The sequence below is a fragment of the Elephantulus edwardii genome, unplaced genomic scaffold (assembly GCF_000299155.1).
Source record: "Elephantulus edwardii isolate Elephantulus edwardi_28Jun2011 unplaced genomic scaffold, EleEdw1.0 scaffold00017, whole genome shotgun sequence".
In the NCBI taxonomy this organism is placed as follows: Eukaryota; Metazoa; Chordata; class Mammalia; order Macroscelidea; family Macroscelididae; genus Elephantulus; species Elephantulus edwardii.
The window spans coordinates 18,863,482-18,882,552 of NW_006399767.1; the positions used below are offsets into that span (position 1 = coordinate 18,863,482).

Sequence of the window (19,071 nt, forward strand, 5' to 3'; positions counted from 1 at the left end):
GACTCGACGGCACATAACAACAACAATGAAAGTTTTACATACAGAAAGAAACATTCATGGATGGTTGTCATGGATGGGAAGGGAGGAAGAAGAGACTAAAGATCAGTCAATAAATAACAGGTATTGGAGGAAGGAAAGGAAATGTTTTTAAAAGGGGTTGATTATCAGCATCAATAATGATAAGGAGGACATGGAGAGATGAATGAGAAATATGGTCAACAAAGGTAAACAAAGATAAATATACACAGTCTTTCAAAATAAAAAGCACCAAAAATTATATAACAACCACAGATCAAAACTTAAGAAATTGAAGATATTTTAAATGGCTACATTCTGAAATTGATCAAATGTGCAAATAAGATGCATTGATAATCACAGTGACTGGGATGCAAAAATTAGAAGCAAAGGAGAAACAGTAGATGGAAAACTGGGCTCCTATATGATAGGAATGATGCAGATTGCACACAAATTTTGCAACACCAATTACTTGCTCAATAGAAAGACGTTTTCAGCAACATAAATGATGACTATACATGTAGGCCTTAGTGGATGGATTTCACAGGAATCAAACTGATTATATCTGTGGAAAAAGGCGATGGAGGTATGCTGTATTATCAGTCAAGTTAAAGCCAGGAGCTGACTGTGGGAAGGATCATCAATTATTTATATAAAAATCCAAGCTGAAGGTGGAAAAAAAAATCAAAGCAGGTCCTCAAAAGTCAAAGGATGACCTTGAACACATCTTGTTTAGCACTAGAGAACATTTCAAGAATGGATTTGACACATTGAACACTAATGACCAAAGACTAGACAGACAAACTGTGAGATTATATGAAGGAAATAAAAAATGAAGTGAGTAAGAATTCAGTAAGAAGACATAAAACAGGAAAAAACCAAAAATGGATGTCAGGAGAGATTCTGAAACTTTCTCTTAAGGCCAGAGTAACTAACGTGAACAGAAGATGAGATGAAATAAAAAAGCTCAGCAGAAGACTTAAAAGGGCAGCTTGAGTAGAGGACTATATCCCAGCAACAAAAGTGCAAAGGCTTGAAGTTAGAAACCAGAAGGAAAGAACATATCTACACAAAGGAGCTAAAAAGAGACTTGAAAAGCCTTAAGTTGCAATATTGAATGATTCCATGCCAAAAAAAGAAATCATATAAGAAGCATTAAAAAAAATGGAGAGAATACACAGTGCACACACCCAAAAACTGGTCAGCATTCAATAATTTCATATAATCTAAAACAGATGGTATTAAGAGAAGTTGCACTGAAAGCATTGGCAAAGAATGAATAGGAAATTATGTAATACAAATTGAGATGCTTCAGCAAACATATGTGATGCTGGAAATACTTGATCAATCTATGTTAAGAACCTTGGAAGGTAGTTATTTTACTGCCTGGAAGAGATCCATACTCATGCTAATTCCAAATAAAGGTGATGAAACAGAATGTGGAGATTTTTTGCCAATGCTATTAATAAAAGGTTACCTGGGAGATACAAAAAGTTAGACATTTATTTAATAGCGAAAACATTAGTGGTCCACTGCATCACCAGAGCCTAGAACTTTCAATAAAATTTATATCTGAACATTTGAAAAACCAAACCATGAAAAAAATAATAAGGAAAAAAACCCTCCTTACAACTGGACCAATAGACATCATGATAAATGGAGAATACAAGATTATTAGTATTTTTTTGGGTGCAATTGGAGATGTTTATTTTGAAAGAGGAAGGTGGCTTTTGCTACAAGGACTGGAGGAGGAAGCAGATCAGAATGTTTTTATTGAAAGAGCTGATGGTTTATCATGGACATCTTTGCACTCATTGTGATTTTTTAAAAAATGTGGCAAAATAATATTTATCTTGATAACTTAGTGTGTGTGTACACGTGCATATGAGCATATGCATGTATGTTGTTTTTAATTGGGTCAGAACTGACCCATAGCTGATCCTCTGATGGGTTTTTAGAGGCAGTTAATCACTTGGGAGATTGCCCATCCTTCTCCCACAGAGCACCCTGTGGCCTTGAACCACGTGCCTTTGGAATTGCACCACAGCCTCTTACCACTAGGCCTCTAGAGCTAAATCTCCGCAAATTTGATGCTCAAGCCTCTCTTCCTGCCCTGCTTGCAGTACTTTGTTCTTTCATGACTTTAGTGTTAGACCAGAACAGAGAAGTCCTAAGGAAAAGGCCTAGGTTCTCCCTCTGAGTTTAAACTTTTGATTCCAAACCCAGCAGCAAGCTCAGCTGCTAAGAGACTGGGAGTTCAAACCCACCAAAGGCTCTATGTGAGAAAGACCCAGTGATCTGTTTCTGTAAAAATTACAACCAGGACAGAACGTTGCTCTTAAAGTTTATGTACTACCCCCCACTATGGTGAATAGTATCTGCATACTTAAAAGATTAAGAATATAAACTATAACTATTGGCCTTTATTTGTCTGGCACGGTACCAAACAGAAAGAATCAGAGAAGAAAGTAGATTATAGGACTAATACCCACATGGACTGTTGCCTCTTCTGTCTTGGGGACAGAGGAATTACATAATATCCTACCACTTTTATGGACTTTCATATCAGTCACACAGCTGATGAATTCTGATTTTAAAGAAAGAAAGAGGAGCGGAGGGTGATGTTGGAGAACAAGGTGAGAAGAATTTCACATTCTTAAAGATTCAAGACTTACTGGAGTCCCTGATACTTGCCTGGGGTTGTTCTTCAAATTTGAATAGAAATTATCCCCTGAAGCCACTTTTTAAAAAATAAATTTTTTATTTTAATTGTAACTTTTATAAGAGTTTACAGAAAAGTTAGATTTTTATTCATTCATTGTTGCACATTTTACTTGTTCTCCCTTTCCCCTCCTTCAGTACCATTTTTTTTGGTTATTTTAGTATTCATTCATTGTTGCACACTTTGTTGATGAATCTTCATTCAGTCCTGATGCCACAATGCTCATCATAAGGTCCATCCCACCACATGATCTGCTTTACATATAGATTGAAAAGTTATGAAGACAAGATGCATCCCTGACATATACTTGTCCTGATTTTGAACCATGCAGTATTTCCTTGCTCTTTCTGACAACTGTCTCCTGGTCCAAGTATAGATTTCTTCTCCAGGTTAGCCACACTTTGTTGTGATCCACACAGTCAAATCTCTGCATAGTCAATGAAACACAGATAAATATTCCTCTGGATGTTAGATGGATTTTAGCTGAACGCAGGGAATACCAAAGAATGTCTATCTGTGTTTCATTGATTATACAAAGGTGTTTGACTATGTGGATCATAACAAACTGTGGCTGACTCTGAGAAGAATGGGAACCCCAGAACACTTGATCATGCTAATTAGAAACCTATACTTGGACCAAGAGGCAGTCATCAGAACAGAGCAAGGAAACACTGCATGGTTCAAAATTGGGAAAGGTGTCCTCCAGGGATGTGTCCTGTCTCTATATCTTTTCAACCTGTATGCAGAACAGATTATCCGAGAGGCTGGGCTCTATGAGGAGAAGTGTGGCATCAGGATTGGTGGAAGATCTATCAACAGTCTGCGTTATGCAGATGACAAACCCTGCTTGCTGAAACTGAGGATGACCTGAAGTGCTTGCTGCAGAGGGTCAAGGACTGCAGTCATCAGTATGGATTGAGGCTCAATATCAAGAAGACAGAGATTCTCACCACTGGACCAATTACCAGCATCAGGATGGATGATGAAGAGATTGAGATTGTTCACAGCATTAGTCGGCTTGGCTCCACGGTCAACACTCTTGGCACCAGCAGGCAGGAAATTAAAAGATATATTGCAATGGGAAAGTCTGCTGTTAGGGACCTCTCCAAAGTACTGAAGAGCAATGGTGTCACTCTTGAGACTAAGGTGCATTTGATACAGGCCATGGTCTTTGCTATCACTTGTTATGCATCAGAGAGTTGGACAATGACTAAGGAGCACAGAAGGAGAATTGATGTGTTTGAGCTGTGGTGCTGAAGAAGAGTATTGAATGTACCATGGACTGCCAAGAAAACAAAGAGATTCATCCTGGAGAGCGTTAAATCAGGCTGCTCCTTGGAGGCAAGGATTCTGGGGCTTCGTCTGACATACTTTGGACATGTTGTAAGGAGGGACACCAGTCCTTGGAGAGGGACATCATGCTTGGGAGGGTGGAAGGACAGAGCACGAGGGGAAGACCTTCTATGAGGTGGATTGATTCAGTGACTGGGGTAATCTGGATGAGTGTGTCAGAGTCAGTGCGATTGGCACAGGATAGAGCAGGGTTTACGGCTGTTGTACATAGGGTTGCTATGAGTCACAAGCAATTCGACAGCACATAACAACAACACCAGTGTCTGCTATCAGTAAAGACTCATATGACATTTGCAATAATATCCCTAGTGTCACAGCCACTCCTAAAGCCAGTCAATACACTGTTTTAGTAATTTCTGGGTGATCTTCAGCAAGAATTAATGTGCATGTAGTACTTGTGATATTGTTTAATAATTTCTACACTCTGTCAAATCACCTATTTTTTGGAATGGGAATAAATATAAATCTCTTCCAGCCAGTAAGTAGATCAAGTGTTTGTCCTCCCAATTTCTTGGCACAGTCTGTTAAGCATGTCCAGGGCTGCATTTTTTTTATGAAATACGTTAATTGGTATCCATCAATTCATGGGACCTTGGTTTTTGCCAATTTCTTCAGAGCAGCTAGAACCTTCTCCTTCATCACCATTTCCTCTTGGTCGTACATTGTCTGAACTCACTTTTAAACTCAGTAACACTTTAACCCAAAGATGCTTGTCATCCTTTGGTTAGTGTGTTTCTTTAAAATAAAAAAAGGAAAAAAACCAGAAAAACCCCACAAAAACAAACAAAAAACCCCAACAAAAACCTAAACCTATATAAGCCCAAAGCATCAACAACTATTTTACAGCACAGAATAAGAAAGCAAGGAGATTAAATAAACAGAGGTGAAACACTTAGAACATAATTAAAGAATGTTGACACCTGTGAAGAGTATAAACCAATGTTATTGATCATATTGCTCTCAGTGCATTCTCATTCCCAGCGACCCTACAGAAATCTAAATTGGGAGAGAAGTGTATTTCCATCAAAAGTCAAATTAAATAAATAAAAAAGATTACAACTAAAAAAAAAAAAAAGATTACAACTGAGGAAACCCTACAGGACAGTTATACATGAGGCCACGGCCACTATTTGGCCAAGGGGAACAATAACCTCAACCACCAGACTGGATCTTTAAGTATACCAGGAAAACAAGGGCTGAGGCGTGGACTACATCTCCCAGAAGGCTGCGCGGTACGGCGCCCCCGCTGATTGGCTGCGCAGGCCCCACCTCCGCCCCGCCCCTGGCCGGATGACCCAGGGTCTTGAGTCCCGGGGTAGTGTGCTCCAGAAAAACCAGCTTCCCAGCCGAAGCTCAACCTTGCACAACAGGCTGAATGGCGGCGCGGCCTGCGTCCCGGATGCTGAGGAGGGTCCTGAGGATCTGCACGCGGAGCTGCAGTTCGTGGGCTCCGGTGACGCAGCCCAGTCCCGGAGAGTCCTCCCAGCCTGTGGTGGAGGTGAGCCTGCCCCGCTCGCCGCCCCGCATCCACACCTTCCAGGAAGGGGCCCCCTGGCCAGCTGACCCTTTCTCTGAAAAGCACCAAGACCTGCTCTAGGAGAAGTCTTTTGGAGGGACCCCATGGTGCTTAATAGGGGGGTGCATTGGGGATGAAACAATGTTTTCTTTGCACTGCCCGGTTGACTTACAAGCAATCCTAGGAAAAGGGGCTCCCGGCGCACTCAGCCATGCACCCCCATTCCAGGCGTGAGTGCCTGTCAGCAGTGTGGTAATAAGACTAAACTTTAGGTCCTGTGTAGTGTGTTCTAAGTGCCCCCCAGCAGCATCCCCCACACAGCCTCTTCCTTAAGTGACTTTGTGGTCAGTTATCTCTGAGACAAGGCATGGTGTGAGACCGAGGAAAAATGTCACCTTGGTGCCACCCTCTGTCAGTCTTTGCTCTGTAGTCACAGGACTCTGGCTCGCCCTTCATGGACTTTCTGTTTCATCTTCATTTCCCCTGAGCCTCTTTCTGGAACAGAACAGAGGACCTGGGGTGCTTGCAGTTTTGGTAACCTTAGATCTCCTTAGAGTTTGTGGTCAGCTCATCCAGCCTTTGGCAGGTGTGCCCCAGAGTGTTGTGAGAGATAACAAGTTTTAAATTCGTTGTTGTTCTTTCCATGTGGTCAGGAAGTAATCTTGAAATTACTTTAAAAAAAAAATTGAGAGAAGATATGGTGGCTTAGTAAAGAGGAGTTGTGCTACCACCCAAAGACAGAAGCCAGGCAGTTGGAATCCCCTAGCTGCCCTGCAGGAGAAAGATGGGCTGTCACGTCCTGGACCACTTACAGCCTCCGCAAATCTGCTGGAGGGTTTGCAGTGAGTGGGTTCCAGCTCAGCACAGCTAACAACAACTTTTTATATGGAGACACTTATTTTCATGGCCTGCTTTAACCACCCCCCGCCCCTTGGCTTTGCAGGGCTAGGCTTCACATCCTGGAAGCCTTTAGATAACACACACACACCCACACACACACACACACACACACACACAGTTATTCAACTTGGAGGACACCTTTAGCTTGTCTTGTTTTCTCTTTCTCCCATTTTGAGTCTCAGATAAGCAAACCCCATTTTAGGGAACTGGAGACCTTTCCTCCTAATGTCCTTGAACTCTGAACTTCTTTGAAGGAAAAGTGGAAAGCAAAGACTGTTGAGATTTTTTTCAACCTACATGGTCTCAGGCAGCCTTCACAGCAACCCCTTAGGAGATAAGTTGTGAGTTGCCAAGCAGAAGATTCTGAGGTTTCCAAAGCTGTGACTTCTCTAAGGCCAACAACTGAGTGCCTTTTGGGTAAGTCACCTAGCTGACTCTTTGGCCAACAGGCTAGCACTTAACACTTCCTGCCGCTCAGGGACCCCTGTAATGTCACAAGGTCTGTATTTTCAGATTGGAAAACTGAGGCTTACCAAAGTGAAGTAATTTCATTCTAGCCCTAATTCTGTAAAGTAGCGGAACAGGAATTCAAACTCCAGCCATTGTGTTCATGTTTTTTTCCCTGGGAGGCATTCAGAGGGGCTCTTCCTGTCTGTCCCTCTGGATGGTGAGAGAAGCTGTCCATTCACCCAGCTGGACAGTGGGTAAGAACATGGGCTCTGGAGCAGAAGCCCAGCTCCACCACTGGGTTGATTTGTGACTTTGAGCAAGTCTTTTTTTTTTTTTAACTTCTCAATATTTTCATTTTCTTAACTTTAAAACTTTGAAGTAGAAAGCCTACTTTCTAAGAGGGTTGTAAGAGTTCAAGTAGTAAACTGAAATACTTAGAAGAGAGCTCTGATGGCCTAGTGGGTAAAGAGTTGCACTGCCAGCTCAAAGGCAGGCAGTTCTAATTCACCAGCTGCTCTATGGGAAAAAGACGGTCAATTTCCTCCTGTGTAACTTACAGTCTGAAAACTTGCTGGAGAGTCAGTTGGTTCTGACTTGAAACAATGAGTTAGTTTTAGTTAAGTACTTAGAAACAAGTATTACATAAATGTTTGTTGTAATTGTTGCTATTGTCTTTGCTACCTTTGCTCAAGTAGTATGATCCTATTGGACCTCTCCCACCTGGGTATTCAGGGTAGTTATTGTGTCAACTGTTTGATCCCAGGCACTGTTTGATCTCAGGGTTGTCCTTGTACTCGGCAAACTTTGAGAACCCCCGAGTAGAGTACTGGGTACTCCCTGCCTTTCTATGTATTTCCTCACAGCGCTTAGCAGAGGAATAGCATCAGCAGATCTTTTTCATTGTTGGAAGCCCAGCTAGGGACAGGCCACGTGAGGTAGTAGACAGGATGTTGGCTAGTATGCAGTTTCTCATGCTCTGCTGTGCCTGGAACCTATACTCACCTCCTTCTTTTCCCAAGTGTAAAACTTCTACTCTGAATCAGCCCATCTTTATGCAGTGAAGGTAAGACACAGAATTCTGCATTCCATAGAAACGTCAGGGGTGAGCAGAGTTCTGAGAGCTCTGGGCCCATCACAGCCACAAAGCCTGTCTGGTGGCAAGAGCAGAGGGAGGGCATTCTCTGCTCTCCTCCCTGTAGAGTCCCTCTTCCCGTGTCCACCACTGGGCTCTGGTGTCTTGTCTGGGATGGGAGGTGCTTGGAGAGGCAGAATGAAAAGCCACTGGGCATTTTCCGTTTGTTGGTTTGCTGGTGATTCAAGTACGGCCTATAGTGACCCTGTGAACAACAGATCTGAACCCTGTCCTACCCTGTACCATCCTCACACTCCCTGAAACACTAGAGCCATTGAAGCAATCACAGTGTGTCAGTCAGGCTTTTCTATTTGAGTGTCAGAATATGGGTGTTTAAGAGAGGAGTGAGTTGTGGAGCATGTGGAGCAGGAGCTGGCTGTTGGAACTATAGGAAGGGGTTCTTGTTGTGAAGTACCATCAAGTCAGGTACAACCCATAATGATCTTATCAATGGTGAATCCGAACCCAGCCCTATTCTGCGCCATCCTCGTCATCTCCTCCGTAGTCAGTCCCATTGCTGCAGTTACTGTGTCAGTCCATCTCACTGCGGGCTTTCCTTTCTTCCACTGACTTTTCCAAGCATGATGTCCCTTTCCAAAGAATAGCCCCTCCTAGCAACATGTCCAGAGTATGTGAGACAAAGCTTTGCCATGCTTTCCTCCAAGGAGCAATCAGGTTTCTCCAAGACATATCTGTTTATTCTTTTGCCATCCATGGGATTAGTCAGGACTCTTCTCTAAAACCACAGTTCAAAGACCTCAGTTCTTCTGTCATCCTTATTCATGGTCCATCTCGTAGATGCATATGAGAAGGGAACCTTGGGCTCTATCTAAGGAGAAGTTGAGCAGCTTTTACAAGTGAAAGGGGAGGTGATGGTGTATGAGGAGGTGAGTAGAGGAGACAAAGTCCTCTCGTTACTCCTTCTAAAAGCTGCTCGACTTCTCCTTACACTCAGCGGCTTTCCGTTCTGCCTCTCCAAGCACTTCCCATCTCAAAAACATATAACAACATGTAACTGGAATCTGGAAGATCTGCCCCATCTGAGGAGCTTGCTTGCTTTCTCTCAGGTCCTGTGCAGGCAACAGGACCCTGGAACTGGACTGAAGCCCTGGACATGTAGGGCTGGGGGGAAGATGGCCCTGGGTAAAGCAGAGACCCCTAGCATTCGGGGGCCAGAAAGAAGGAACACAGAAGAAGAGTTTACAGGAAAGAGATGTGTAAGCTAGAAGGCAGGAGAAAAGCCATGTCCTGGTGGGTGATACCTGGAGGGAAGGGAGACTCATCAGCAGGCCTTGTTGACTTCTGGTCCCCCAATTCCACAGTCTTTTCAGTCAGGTGTTAACCTCCTTGCCACAGAGAGGGGAAGTGAAAGAGACTTGGGGCTGGCTGAACTGTGTCCACTCCTGTGACAGAGATTGCTTTTATCTGGAGGGCTCTTGGTATATGTCACTCAAAATAAGAAATTGAGGGCACTGACATTTGAGTTTGTAATGTGTACTTTTTCTCCTGGATAGATCTATGACTCTGTCTGAATTGTGGAGTGATTTGGGGCTGGACTTTCTCAGTCCAGGTGAATACCTCAGGTTAGTGACCACTGTAGAGGATCCTTTGAGGATGGAGTCCCTCACTGACCTAATTCTCTTGTGTCAGTATTCCCTAGCCATCTCCTACTCTGCTCTGAGTTGGTAGGTGGGGGAATTTTTTTCCCCCGATTGCAATTAAGTCACTTCTCACTCAGGGCAGCCCAAGGTGTGTCAGAGAGAAAACTGGACAGCGTATAATTTACAGTGGCTGGTTTTTCAGAAGTATCACTAAGACTTTTTCCACAGACTCAAACCTTCATCTTTTTTTAGCAGCCATGCATATAAACTGTTTGAACCACCCAAGAATTCAGATAAAAGATAACTAGTAACGTCTGGCAACCAGTAACTGACGTCGTTATGTGTCTTGAATCAGATCAACTCATAGCTGAACCTCCAGTGGGTTTTCAGGGTTTGTAAATCACAGGAGAGGAGATGGTCCATATTTCTCTGAAGAGTCCTGGTGGATTTGAACTGTGTGCCTTTGAGTTGACAGTGCAGCTCCTTACCACCAGCCTGTTTTCTGGTACTCGTGGGCCAGGGGTGCTCGGAACTCAGGTGTCTTGTTTTGGGTAATGTGATAACAGTTCTGAAACCTTTGTCCTTGGGCCGTGTGTTCTTGAGTAGAGTTGGGAAATTCAGATTTTTTTTCATTCCTGGAAAACTAACACAGAGTGAGGAAAAACTGGTCACAGCACCCACAGTTTGCTCCTCCTAAACTATATGATTAATGAATGAATATGTGCATACAGAATTGCATTAATAAAACTGTATTGATGGTTCATTGAATTACCTACTATGTGATAGAAACTGTATTCTCTCATCCATACCTCCAATTCAATTAGATGGCATTATCCCCATTTTATAGGTGAGGAAACTGAGGCTTAGAGAGTTAAGCCCTCTTGCTCGTAGCTGGCCAGGAACAAAGTCAGGCTTTTCCCGAGTCTGCACTTAAAATTGCAACAGCTGTCCCTGGCTTTACAGAGTTTTTTATGTTGGTTTACCCAGGTGCATGGCTCTTAACCATGGATAGCTCAAAACTGGGACATTTTTAAAAATAAAACAAAACAAAACACACAGACCCCCCAAAAAAGGCAGTGAGGTGGAGCCCCAACATCAGTACTTGTCAACTTCTTCAGGTGATTAGAAGGTACAGCTCTGTTTGCAAATGACTGTCCTAGCTTCATTTTGACAGAATTGAATTACCACTGCCGTGCCTCGGGCTTTTTATGCCTCGTCTTACTCTTTGCATTGGGAATAGACCTGTTTGTTCACTTGACAAAATGGTTCAACACTTTCTGCCAGTTTACTGTGCTAGCCATTAGGAATATCAATTCAGGCAGGAAAGCCTCCCACAAAAATTGTCTGGGGAACACTGCAGGTGTAGGGTCCTGCTACACACCCACTAGCCCTTCCTGTATGAAGCCACCATCTGTTCTGCCTGGTGACACTTTCTGCCTCCTGGGCTCCTTCACCTGGTTCTGATAGTTTGTTGTTTGGGATTTGAGGGGTTTCCTCCCCACCAGCATATTTTAAAGGTGCCTTGGTAGCACAAAGTAGTAAGCTTGTGGTTGCTATCTGAAAGGTTAGTGGTTTGATCCCACTCAGTGGCTCCCCTGGAGAAAGACCTGGCTCCCATAAACAGGGCAGCCAAGAAGACTCTATGGGCCAGTTCTTCTCTGTCACATGTAGATGGAAATCGCTATAGATGGAAATCACTTTGACAGCGGCTAACAACAGCGGGGGATTTAAGGGAAAGGAAGAGTTGAAATGATAAAAGTAGGACACCAGCATCGGAGAACAGGAGGTGAAGGACAGTGGCCGATGAAGCCTGCTAATGCCCTGATAGTGCATTTGTGTGTTCCTCCTGTGGAGTGAGGGTGTAGGTCAGGGTGAAGGTGTAAGTGCAGGTGTAGATGTGGGTGTGTAGGAAGCTGGGTCACAAACCAGCAATTCAGAGTCTCAGTGCCCCTAGATAAGATCACTCGAGGTCAGAGAAGTGAAATCTGCCTGGCCCCTCCTCCGACCTGAGCCAGCATGCCCAATGCTAGCCTCGATTGCCTCATCATCATCGCACTGTTTGCACTCTGCTTTCTGCTGACTCACACTTCTTGGGCTTCTCACCAGCTGCTGATTCCTGGATTTACTCAAGCTCCTGCCTCACCGAGCTGCCCCAGTCTGGTAAGATGGGTGTGAGGTAGAGGTATCTTGCTCAGCGAGGAGGTAGAGTGTGGGCTGACTAACCAGTACCTGGGCGCTTGATAAAAGGGTTCTACTCTACCTTGAATACAGGTTCCTGGATGTCTCTTCTCAGGTGACTCTGGTCAGCACTGGCATTCTTAACTGGGGAGCACCTTCTACATCAGCCCCTGTGCTCCTGGTGGAATAGCGAAGAGGGGAGCTTGAATGTTCGTTCAGTTGCTGTACAGGAAGGAAGCAGGTGGCTGTTAGGACTAGAGAGGATTGCAGGTCAGAGAACTAGTTGTTTCTCCCTTAGCAGGAAACTAGTTTTAGGACAAATAGAGAGGAAGCTCTTGTGTCTTATTGGTAAGGAACTTTGCTACCAATGTAAAGGTACACAGTTTGAATCTACCAGCCGCTCCATGGGAAGAGAGATGGACTGGATCCTCCCATGCAATTTACTGTCTCTGAAAACTCACTGGAACTGTGAGTTGGTTCTGACTCAATGGTAAATAACAATAAGAGAATGAGGTAAGCTTTATGTTGTTGTTATGTGGCGTCGAGTCGCCTGCGACTCATAGCGACCCTATGTACAACAGCCCTAAACTCCGCTCTGTCCTGTGCCAATCGCACTGTCTCTGACACTCCCATCCCAATTATCCCAGTCACTGAATCAATCCACCTCATAGAGGGCCTTCCTCTCCTGCGCTGTCCCTCCACCCTCCCAAGCGTGATGTCCTTCTCCAAGGACCGGTCTCTCCTTACAACATGTCTAAAGTATGTTAGATGGAGCCTCAGAATCCTTGCCTCCAAGGAGCCACCCTGTTTAACCCTTTCCAGGATGAATCTGTTTGTTTTCCTAGCAGTCCATGGTACATTCAGTACTCTTCTCCAGCACCACAGCTCAAAGGCATCAATTCTCCTTCTATCCTCCTTGGTCATTGTCCAACTCTCTGATGCATAACAAGTGAGGCATAACAAGTGATGCATAACAAGTGAAGACCATGGCCTGTATCAGACACACCTTAGTCTCCAGAGAGACACCATTGCTCTTCAGTAGTACTTTGGAGAGGTCCCTAGCAGCAGACTTTCCCATGGCAATGTGCCTTTTAATTTCCTGGCTGCTGGTGCCAAGACTGTTGACTGTAGTGCTGTCAAGCTGAGTACAACTTATAGCGGCTCTATAAACAGACTGAATCCTGGCCTATTCTGTGTCATCCACATCATCTCTGATGCACTTGAGTCCATTGCAGCAGTCACCATGTCAGTCCACCGCATTGAGGGGTCTTCCTCTCTTTCACTGACCTTCTAGTTTTCCAAGCGTGATGACCCTTTCCAAGGCATAACCTTTCCTAGGCCCATGTGTAAAGTATGAGAGCTGGAGCTTCACCATTCTTGCCTCCAAGGAGCACTCTGGCTGCACCTTTTCTAAGACATATCTGTTTGTTGTGTTTGGGTTTTGTTTTGTTTTTAGCAGTCCATGGGATAATCAGAACTCTTCTCCAGCACTCTAACTCAAAGGAATCCATTCTTTTTCAGTCATCCTTATCCATTGTCCAGCTCATAGATCCCTAGGAAGTAATTGAAAAGACCAAGGCCTGAGTCAGGCGCAGCTTAGTTTTCAAACTGAGAAGCTGGTTTTTGGCTCTTACCATCTAGTTGGCCAGCCTCGCCCATATCCCTTCCATCATATGAGTGAGTCAGTGCGTTTCAAACCTGGTGCATGTTGTAATCACTTGAGGACTTGGAAAAGACAGCAGTGCCTAGATGCTGGCCCCAGAGATCCCCAGTTCTGTTGAACACCAGCGATTTTCTTTTTTTTTTTTCTTACGCTTCCAGATGATTCTCACATCTGGAACTCACTGTGGTCAACGCCTCTCCCTCCTGGAGGAGTGTGGGGTGGGTATAGCTAATATAACGGGCTCAGCCATAGCGGCAGTTGTGAGGAAAGCACAAAACTGGACACTGATGTCTTCTGTTGTACACAAGGACCCAGTGAGTTAGAACCCACGAGGACCATTCACATGGAAGAACACTGGGGTCCTGATTTCTTAGGTGAGAATTCTAGAGTAGTGACTTCACCCCATTCAGTCCTCTGTCATCGTCCTGCATACCTTTTTGGACTCTCTTTGTGGGGGCAGGACTTTACAATATCGAAGGCCTGGATTTGAATCTTGGATCTGCCAGGGGTGTTCTTGGACTCCACCTAAGCCTTATTTAGGAAACTTACCTTCCAGGGCGGAGTGTGGGAATTGGAGGAGAGAGCATGCTTTGGAAACTGTTAAGATGATTTGCAAATGTTGCTACTGTGGAGCCATTACCTCATTAACGTCTGTCAGGAGTCAAGGTTGTGAATTCAAGGTTCCAGGAAAGGGGAGGGAAAGATTAGATGTGGGAAAGGGTGAGGTTGGTGGCTTCTTCCTGTCCCTGGGATGAGTTTGGCCCTTGCTTGTCACTTCAAGTAGTCCCATCCCATTTAGGCCCCAGGTGGTGAGTACATGATCCTTTCTCTGGGTGCTGGGCTGAGCGAAGGATAAAGGTGGAAAAGTAGTGGACCACTAGGCAAGAAATTGGTGGTTTCAACCTACAAACACCTTAGAAAACAGGCCAAGTGCAAATCCTATAAAATGCACACGTGGGGTCACCTTAAGTTGAAGTCATCTCAGGGGCAAATAGCAACAGCCTTTGTATGGGGTGGTCATCCTGGCCCTCTGTTCCTTCATTGCTTGGGGCTGGCCTGTTACCACCTCCCTCCTGGGTCTCTCTGGTCATGCAGTTCTTGTCCCAGAAGGCTTCTGAACAGGGGGAGTCCTCTGTGGGCGCCATCCTTCCCTGCTGCTCCTGATGCCTTGATCTGAGTGGTTCTTTGGGGCCCTAAGGAGCCGTAGGGAGCTCAGCCAGCAGAGATGTGGCTATGGAGGAGGCAACTTAAATGACACCCCTCAACTTGTGTGACAGAAATTTTGCCACCTCCTGCCCCGTTACAAAGAGAAGGCTTGTGGGAAAGCCTATATGAGAGAGTGGCTCACTGTTTCCCAGACAGAGGCTACAGTATGGCCAGAGCCAGTCCTTCTCACGGTCACCTGCACCATCTCTTCTCCTCTTCTGGCCTTGCTCCCGTCTCAGTGCTTGCCATTTGGCGTAGATGCCAAGCATTGAGCACATTCACACATTCTTCCTTAGTGACCCTGTTCAGGAGGTATTGGAAGTGTCCTTTTGTTCCTAGACAGGCTCCCTGGGGGAAAGGGTTATGCAATAAGATGACAAAGGGGAGGAAGAAGGGGCCTGGGTTGGGTTTACTGCCCCGCCTGCCACCTGCACCTACCATGTGGCCCAGCTGGCGGCATCCTGAGGTCAGTTTGGGCCTGTGGAAGTGAGTGGTTCTGTTCAGCCCTCTTTCCCAATCTGAATGAGCAGGATAGTCCCTGAACCTTCAGGATGGCGCAGGGGGGTCAGAATGTGTGGAAATGTTAGGATACTCTGTGCATGTCTGAGGTGACAGAGGGACTGCAGAGCTGGGGTTGACTCAGCACCAGTGTGTTCCCCTGCTCCTCTGTCTCACCTGAGAACAGGGGCTCACGCTCTCCTCTCTGCCCTGTCCTCACAGGAGCTGTCCAGGAGGAGGCAATTCCTGAGGGAACACGCTGCCCCCTTTTCCACCTTCCTCACTGACAGCTTTGGCCGCCAGCACAGCTACCTGCGAATCTCCCTCACCGAGAAGTGCAACCTCAGATGTGAGTCACCCACTTCAGCCCCCTCGAGGCTCCTGCTGCCCTGTGTTCATCCCCCCACCCCAGGAATCCTCCTCAGACCTCCTGATCCCTCTTCCTAACATTTTCATCCACCATCTCTAGCCTTCCAGGCCAGGCAGTGTTTAAGGCTGATGCAAGGGTCAGTGTTAGGTTTTACAGTTCTGGAGGATGGGTTCTAGTTTGGGATTAGGTTTGAGAACAGAATTGCCGCTGATTCTCGAAACAGGATTGGGCCAGTGGCTCTCTCTTTGCTTAGGGTTCATTCTTCCTTCTCCACCTGCCTTGTTCGTTGCAGCTTTCCAAGTTCAGCATGTGGTAGGTGGGCACTACAAACACAGGAAACACAGCCCTACCCGCGTGCTGGGACCAGAACTCATTAGAAAGGTGCCCATTTCATAAGCCCATGAGAAGTGCTCTGAGGACAGTTTCCACTGTTGAGAGACTCCCAAACTTTTTGTTTTCCTTCTGTCTTTCTACCTTTTGTGTTTTGCTTTTTTTTTTCTTTTCCACCATAGCTTACAATGAAAAATGACTTACCCTCATAGCCCAGTAAGTGCACATATATGTATATGCATAGTGTTTGTTGTTACTGCTGTTTTTGTTCTGTGCTGTCCAGTCCGAACCGACTCATAGCTGATTCTCCAGTGAGTTTTCAGAGAGGGGTAAAAGGCACCAGAGAAGATTAATCATCTTTTTCCTGCAGAGCAGCTAGTGGATTTGAATTGCCTCCATTTGTATTAACAGTTCACTAGCTAAAAAATTCTTAGCCTTATTATGTATTTCAACAATGCTGCCCTGGATATGCTCACCCAGTTGTGCCAAGAAATCTGGAGGACAACTTACTTGGCCAGCTGACAGGAAGAGACCCATATTTATTCCCATTCCAAAAAAAAAAGTTGACCTGACAAAGTGTGGAAATTATAAAAAACTGTCACTAATATCACATGCAAGTAAGATGACTGAAGCAGTGTATCAGCAGAGAACTGCCAGATGTGCAGGCTGAATTTAGAAGAGGCTGTGAGCACTAGCAGTGTTACAGCCAATATTAAATGGATCTTAGCTGAAAGCAGAGTGTACCGCAGGAATGTCTGTGTTTCATTGACTGCACAAAGACATTTGACTGTGTAGATCACAACAAATTGTGGCTAACCTTGAGAAGGATGGGAATCACAGAACACTAAATTGCGCTCATATAAAACATGCACTTGGGCCAGGAAACAGTGATCAGAACAAAGCAAGGAAACATGGCATGGTTCTGGATTAGGAAAGATGTCCATCGTGGGTGTATCCTATCTCCATACCTCTTCAGTCTGCATGCAGAACAGATAATTGAGAGGCTGGACTTTATGAAGAAGAATGTGGCATTAGGACTGGAGGAAGACTCATCAGCAGCCTGCATTAGGCTGATGACACAACCTTGCTTGCTGAAACTGAGGAGAACCTGAGGTGGTTGCTGCTGAAGGTTGAGGTCAGTAGTCTTCAGTATGGATTGAAGCTTAACATCAAGAAAACAAAGATTCTCACCACTGGGCCAATTGGCAGCATCATGACAGACAAAGAGAATGAGATTGTTGATTATTTCAGCTTGCTTGTTTCCATAATCGACACTCTTGGCACCAGAGTAGTCAGGAAATACAAAAAGCAAATTGCATTGGGAAGATCTGCTATTAGTGCCCTCTCTAGAGTACTGAAGAACATTGATGTCCATCTGGAGACTAAGGTGCACCTGACTCAGGCCATGGTTTTCACAATTACTTGCTATGCATCAGAGGGTTGGACAATGGATATAGATGATAGGAGAAAAATTGATGCCTTTGAGTTGTGGTGCTGGAGAAGAGTTTTGAACAAACCGTGTACTGCCAAGAGTAAAAACAGGTCTGTCCCAGAGAGGGTGAAATCAAGTTGCTCCTTGGAGGCAAGGATTTTGAAGCTCCATCTGACATACTTTAGTCACGTTGCCAGGAAGGACCAGTCCTTCGAAAAGAACATTATGCTTGGAAGAGTGAAAGGACAGCACAGGAGAGGAAGAGCCTGGATGACATGGATTGACTCAGTGACTGGAGTAACAGGAGTGGGTGTGTCAAGAGATGATTGCAGAGCTTTTATATATAATAGGCTCGCTATGAGTCTCAGGCGTCTTGACACAAAACAACAACAACTGCTTGTTTTGGCTAATATTGAGAAGAATGAGATCTGAGAACATCTAATTAGGCTCAAGTGAAAGCTGTACCTAAATCAAGAAGCTTTTGTCTGAACATAGCAAAGGAACATTGTTGTTGTTGTTGTTGTTATGTGCCGTGGAGTCGTTTGCAACTCATAGCAATCCTATGTACAACAGCCCTAAACCCTGCTCTATCCTGTGCCAATCGCACTGCCTCTGACACACCCATCCCAATTACCCCAGTCACTGAATCAATCAATCTCATAGAGGGTCTTCTCCTCTTGTGCCATCCCTCCACCCTCCCAAGCATGACATCCCTCTCTAAGGACCTGTCCCTCCTTGCAACATGCCCAAAGTATGTCAGACGAAGCCCCAGAATCCTTGCCTCCAAGGAGTTGCTTGGTTTAACCCTCTCCAGGATGAATCTGTTTGTTTTCTTGGCAGTCCATGGTACATTCAATACTCTTCTCCAGCACCACAGCTCAAAGGCATCAATTCTCCTTCTGTCCTCCCTAGTCATTATCCAACTCTCTGATGCGTAACAAGTGATTGCAAAGACCATGGCCTGTATCAGGCACACCTTAGTCTACAGAGAGACACCGTTGCTCTTGAGTACTTTAGAGAGGTCCCTAACAGCAGACTTTCCCATCGCAATCTTTTGATTTCCTGACTGTTGGTGCCAAGAGTGTTGACCATGGAGCCGAGCAAACTGAAGCTGTGAACAATCTCAATCTCTTTGCCATCCATCCTGATGCTACCGATTGGTCCGGTGGTGAGAATCTTTGTCTCATAGTTTTAAAATTAAAGGAGTGCATCAGGAATGTAGCCTTTCTTCACAGCTACTCAATCTGTATGCTAAACAAATCATTCTAGAAGTTGAACTTTATGAAAAAGGATGGGACATCAGGATTGGAAGAAGAAGAAGCAACAACCTGCTTTATGCAGATGACACAACTTTTCCTGCTAAAGGTGAGGAAGACTTGAAGTGCTTGCTGTAGAAGGTCAGGAACTAAAGCTTTCAGTATGGATTGCATCTCAACATCATGAAAACAGAAGCCTCACTACCTGGCCAATAGGCAATGTCATGGTAGATTTGGCAATGACTTCGTCTTACTTGGATCCACCCCCTTGTTACCAGCAGTCAAGAAATTAAAAACCGAGTTGCACTGGGAAAATCTGGGGTCAAGGACCTTTCCAGTGTACTAAAGAGCAAGCTTCAGTATGGATTGAAGCTTAACATCAAGAAAACAAAGATTCTCACCACTGGGCCAATTGGCAGCATCATGACAGACAAAGAGAATGAGATTGT

At 44.9% G+C, this 19,071-nt stretch overlaps 1 protein-coding gene across 1 annotated transcript in view; it reads left to right on the forward strand.

The window, feature by feature from the left end:
* The first annotated feature begins 5,465 nt into the window (after positions 1-5,465).
* The window catches only part of MOCS1 (molybdenum cofactor synthesis 1), a 40,741-nt gene continuing 27,135 nt past the window's right edge, over positions 5,466-19,071 (forward strand). Inside the window, exons 1-2 of the mRNA XM_006882015.1 lie at positions 5,466-5,588; positions 15,457-15,583. Coding sequence (XP_006882077.1) covers positions 5,466-5,588; positions 15,457-15,583 — 250 coding nt within the window. The remainder of the gene's footprint in view (positions 5,589-15,456; positions 15,584-19,071) is intronic.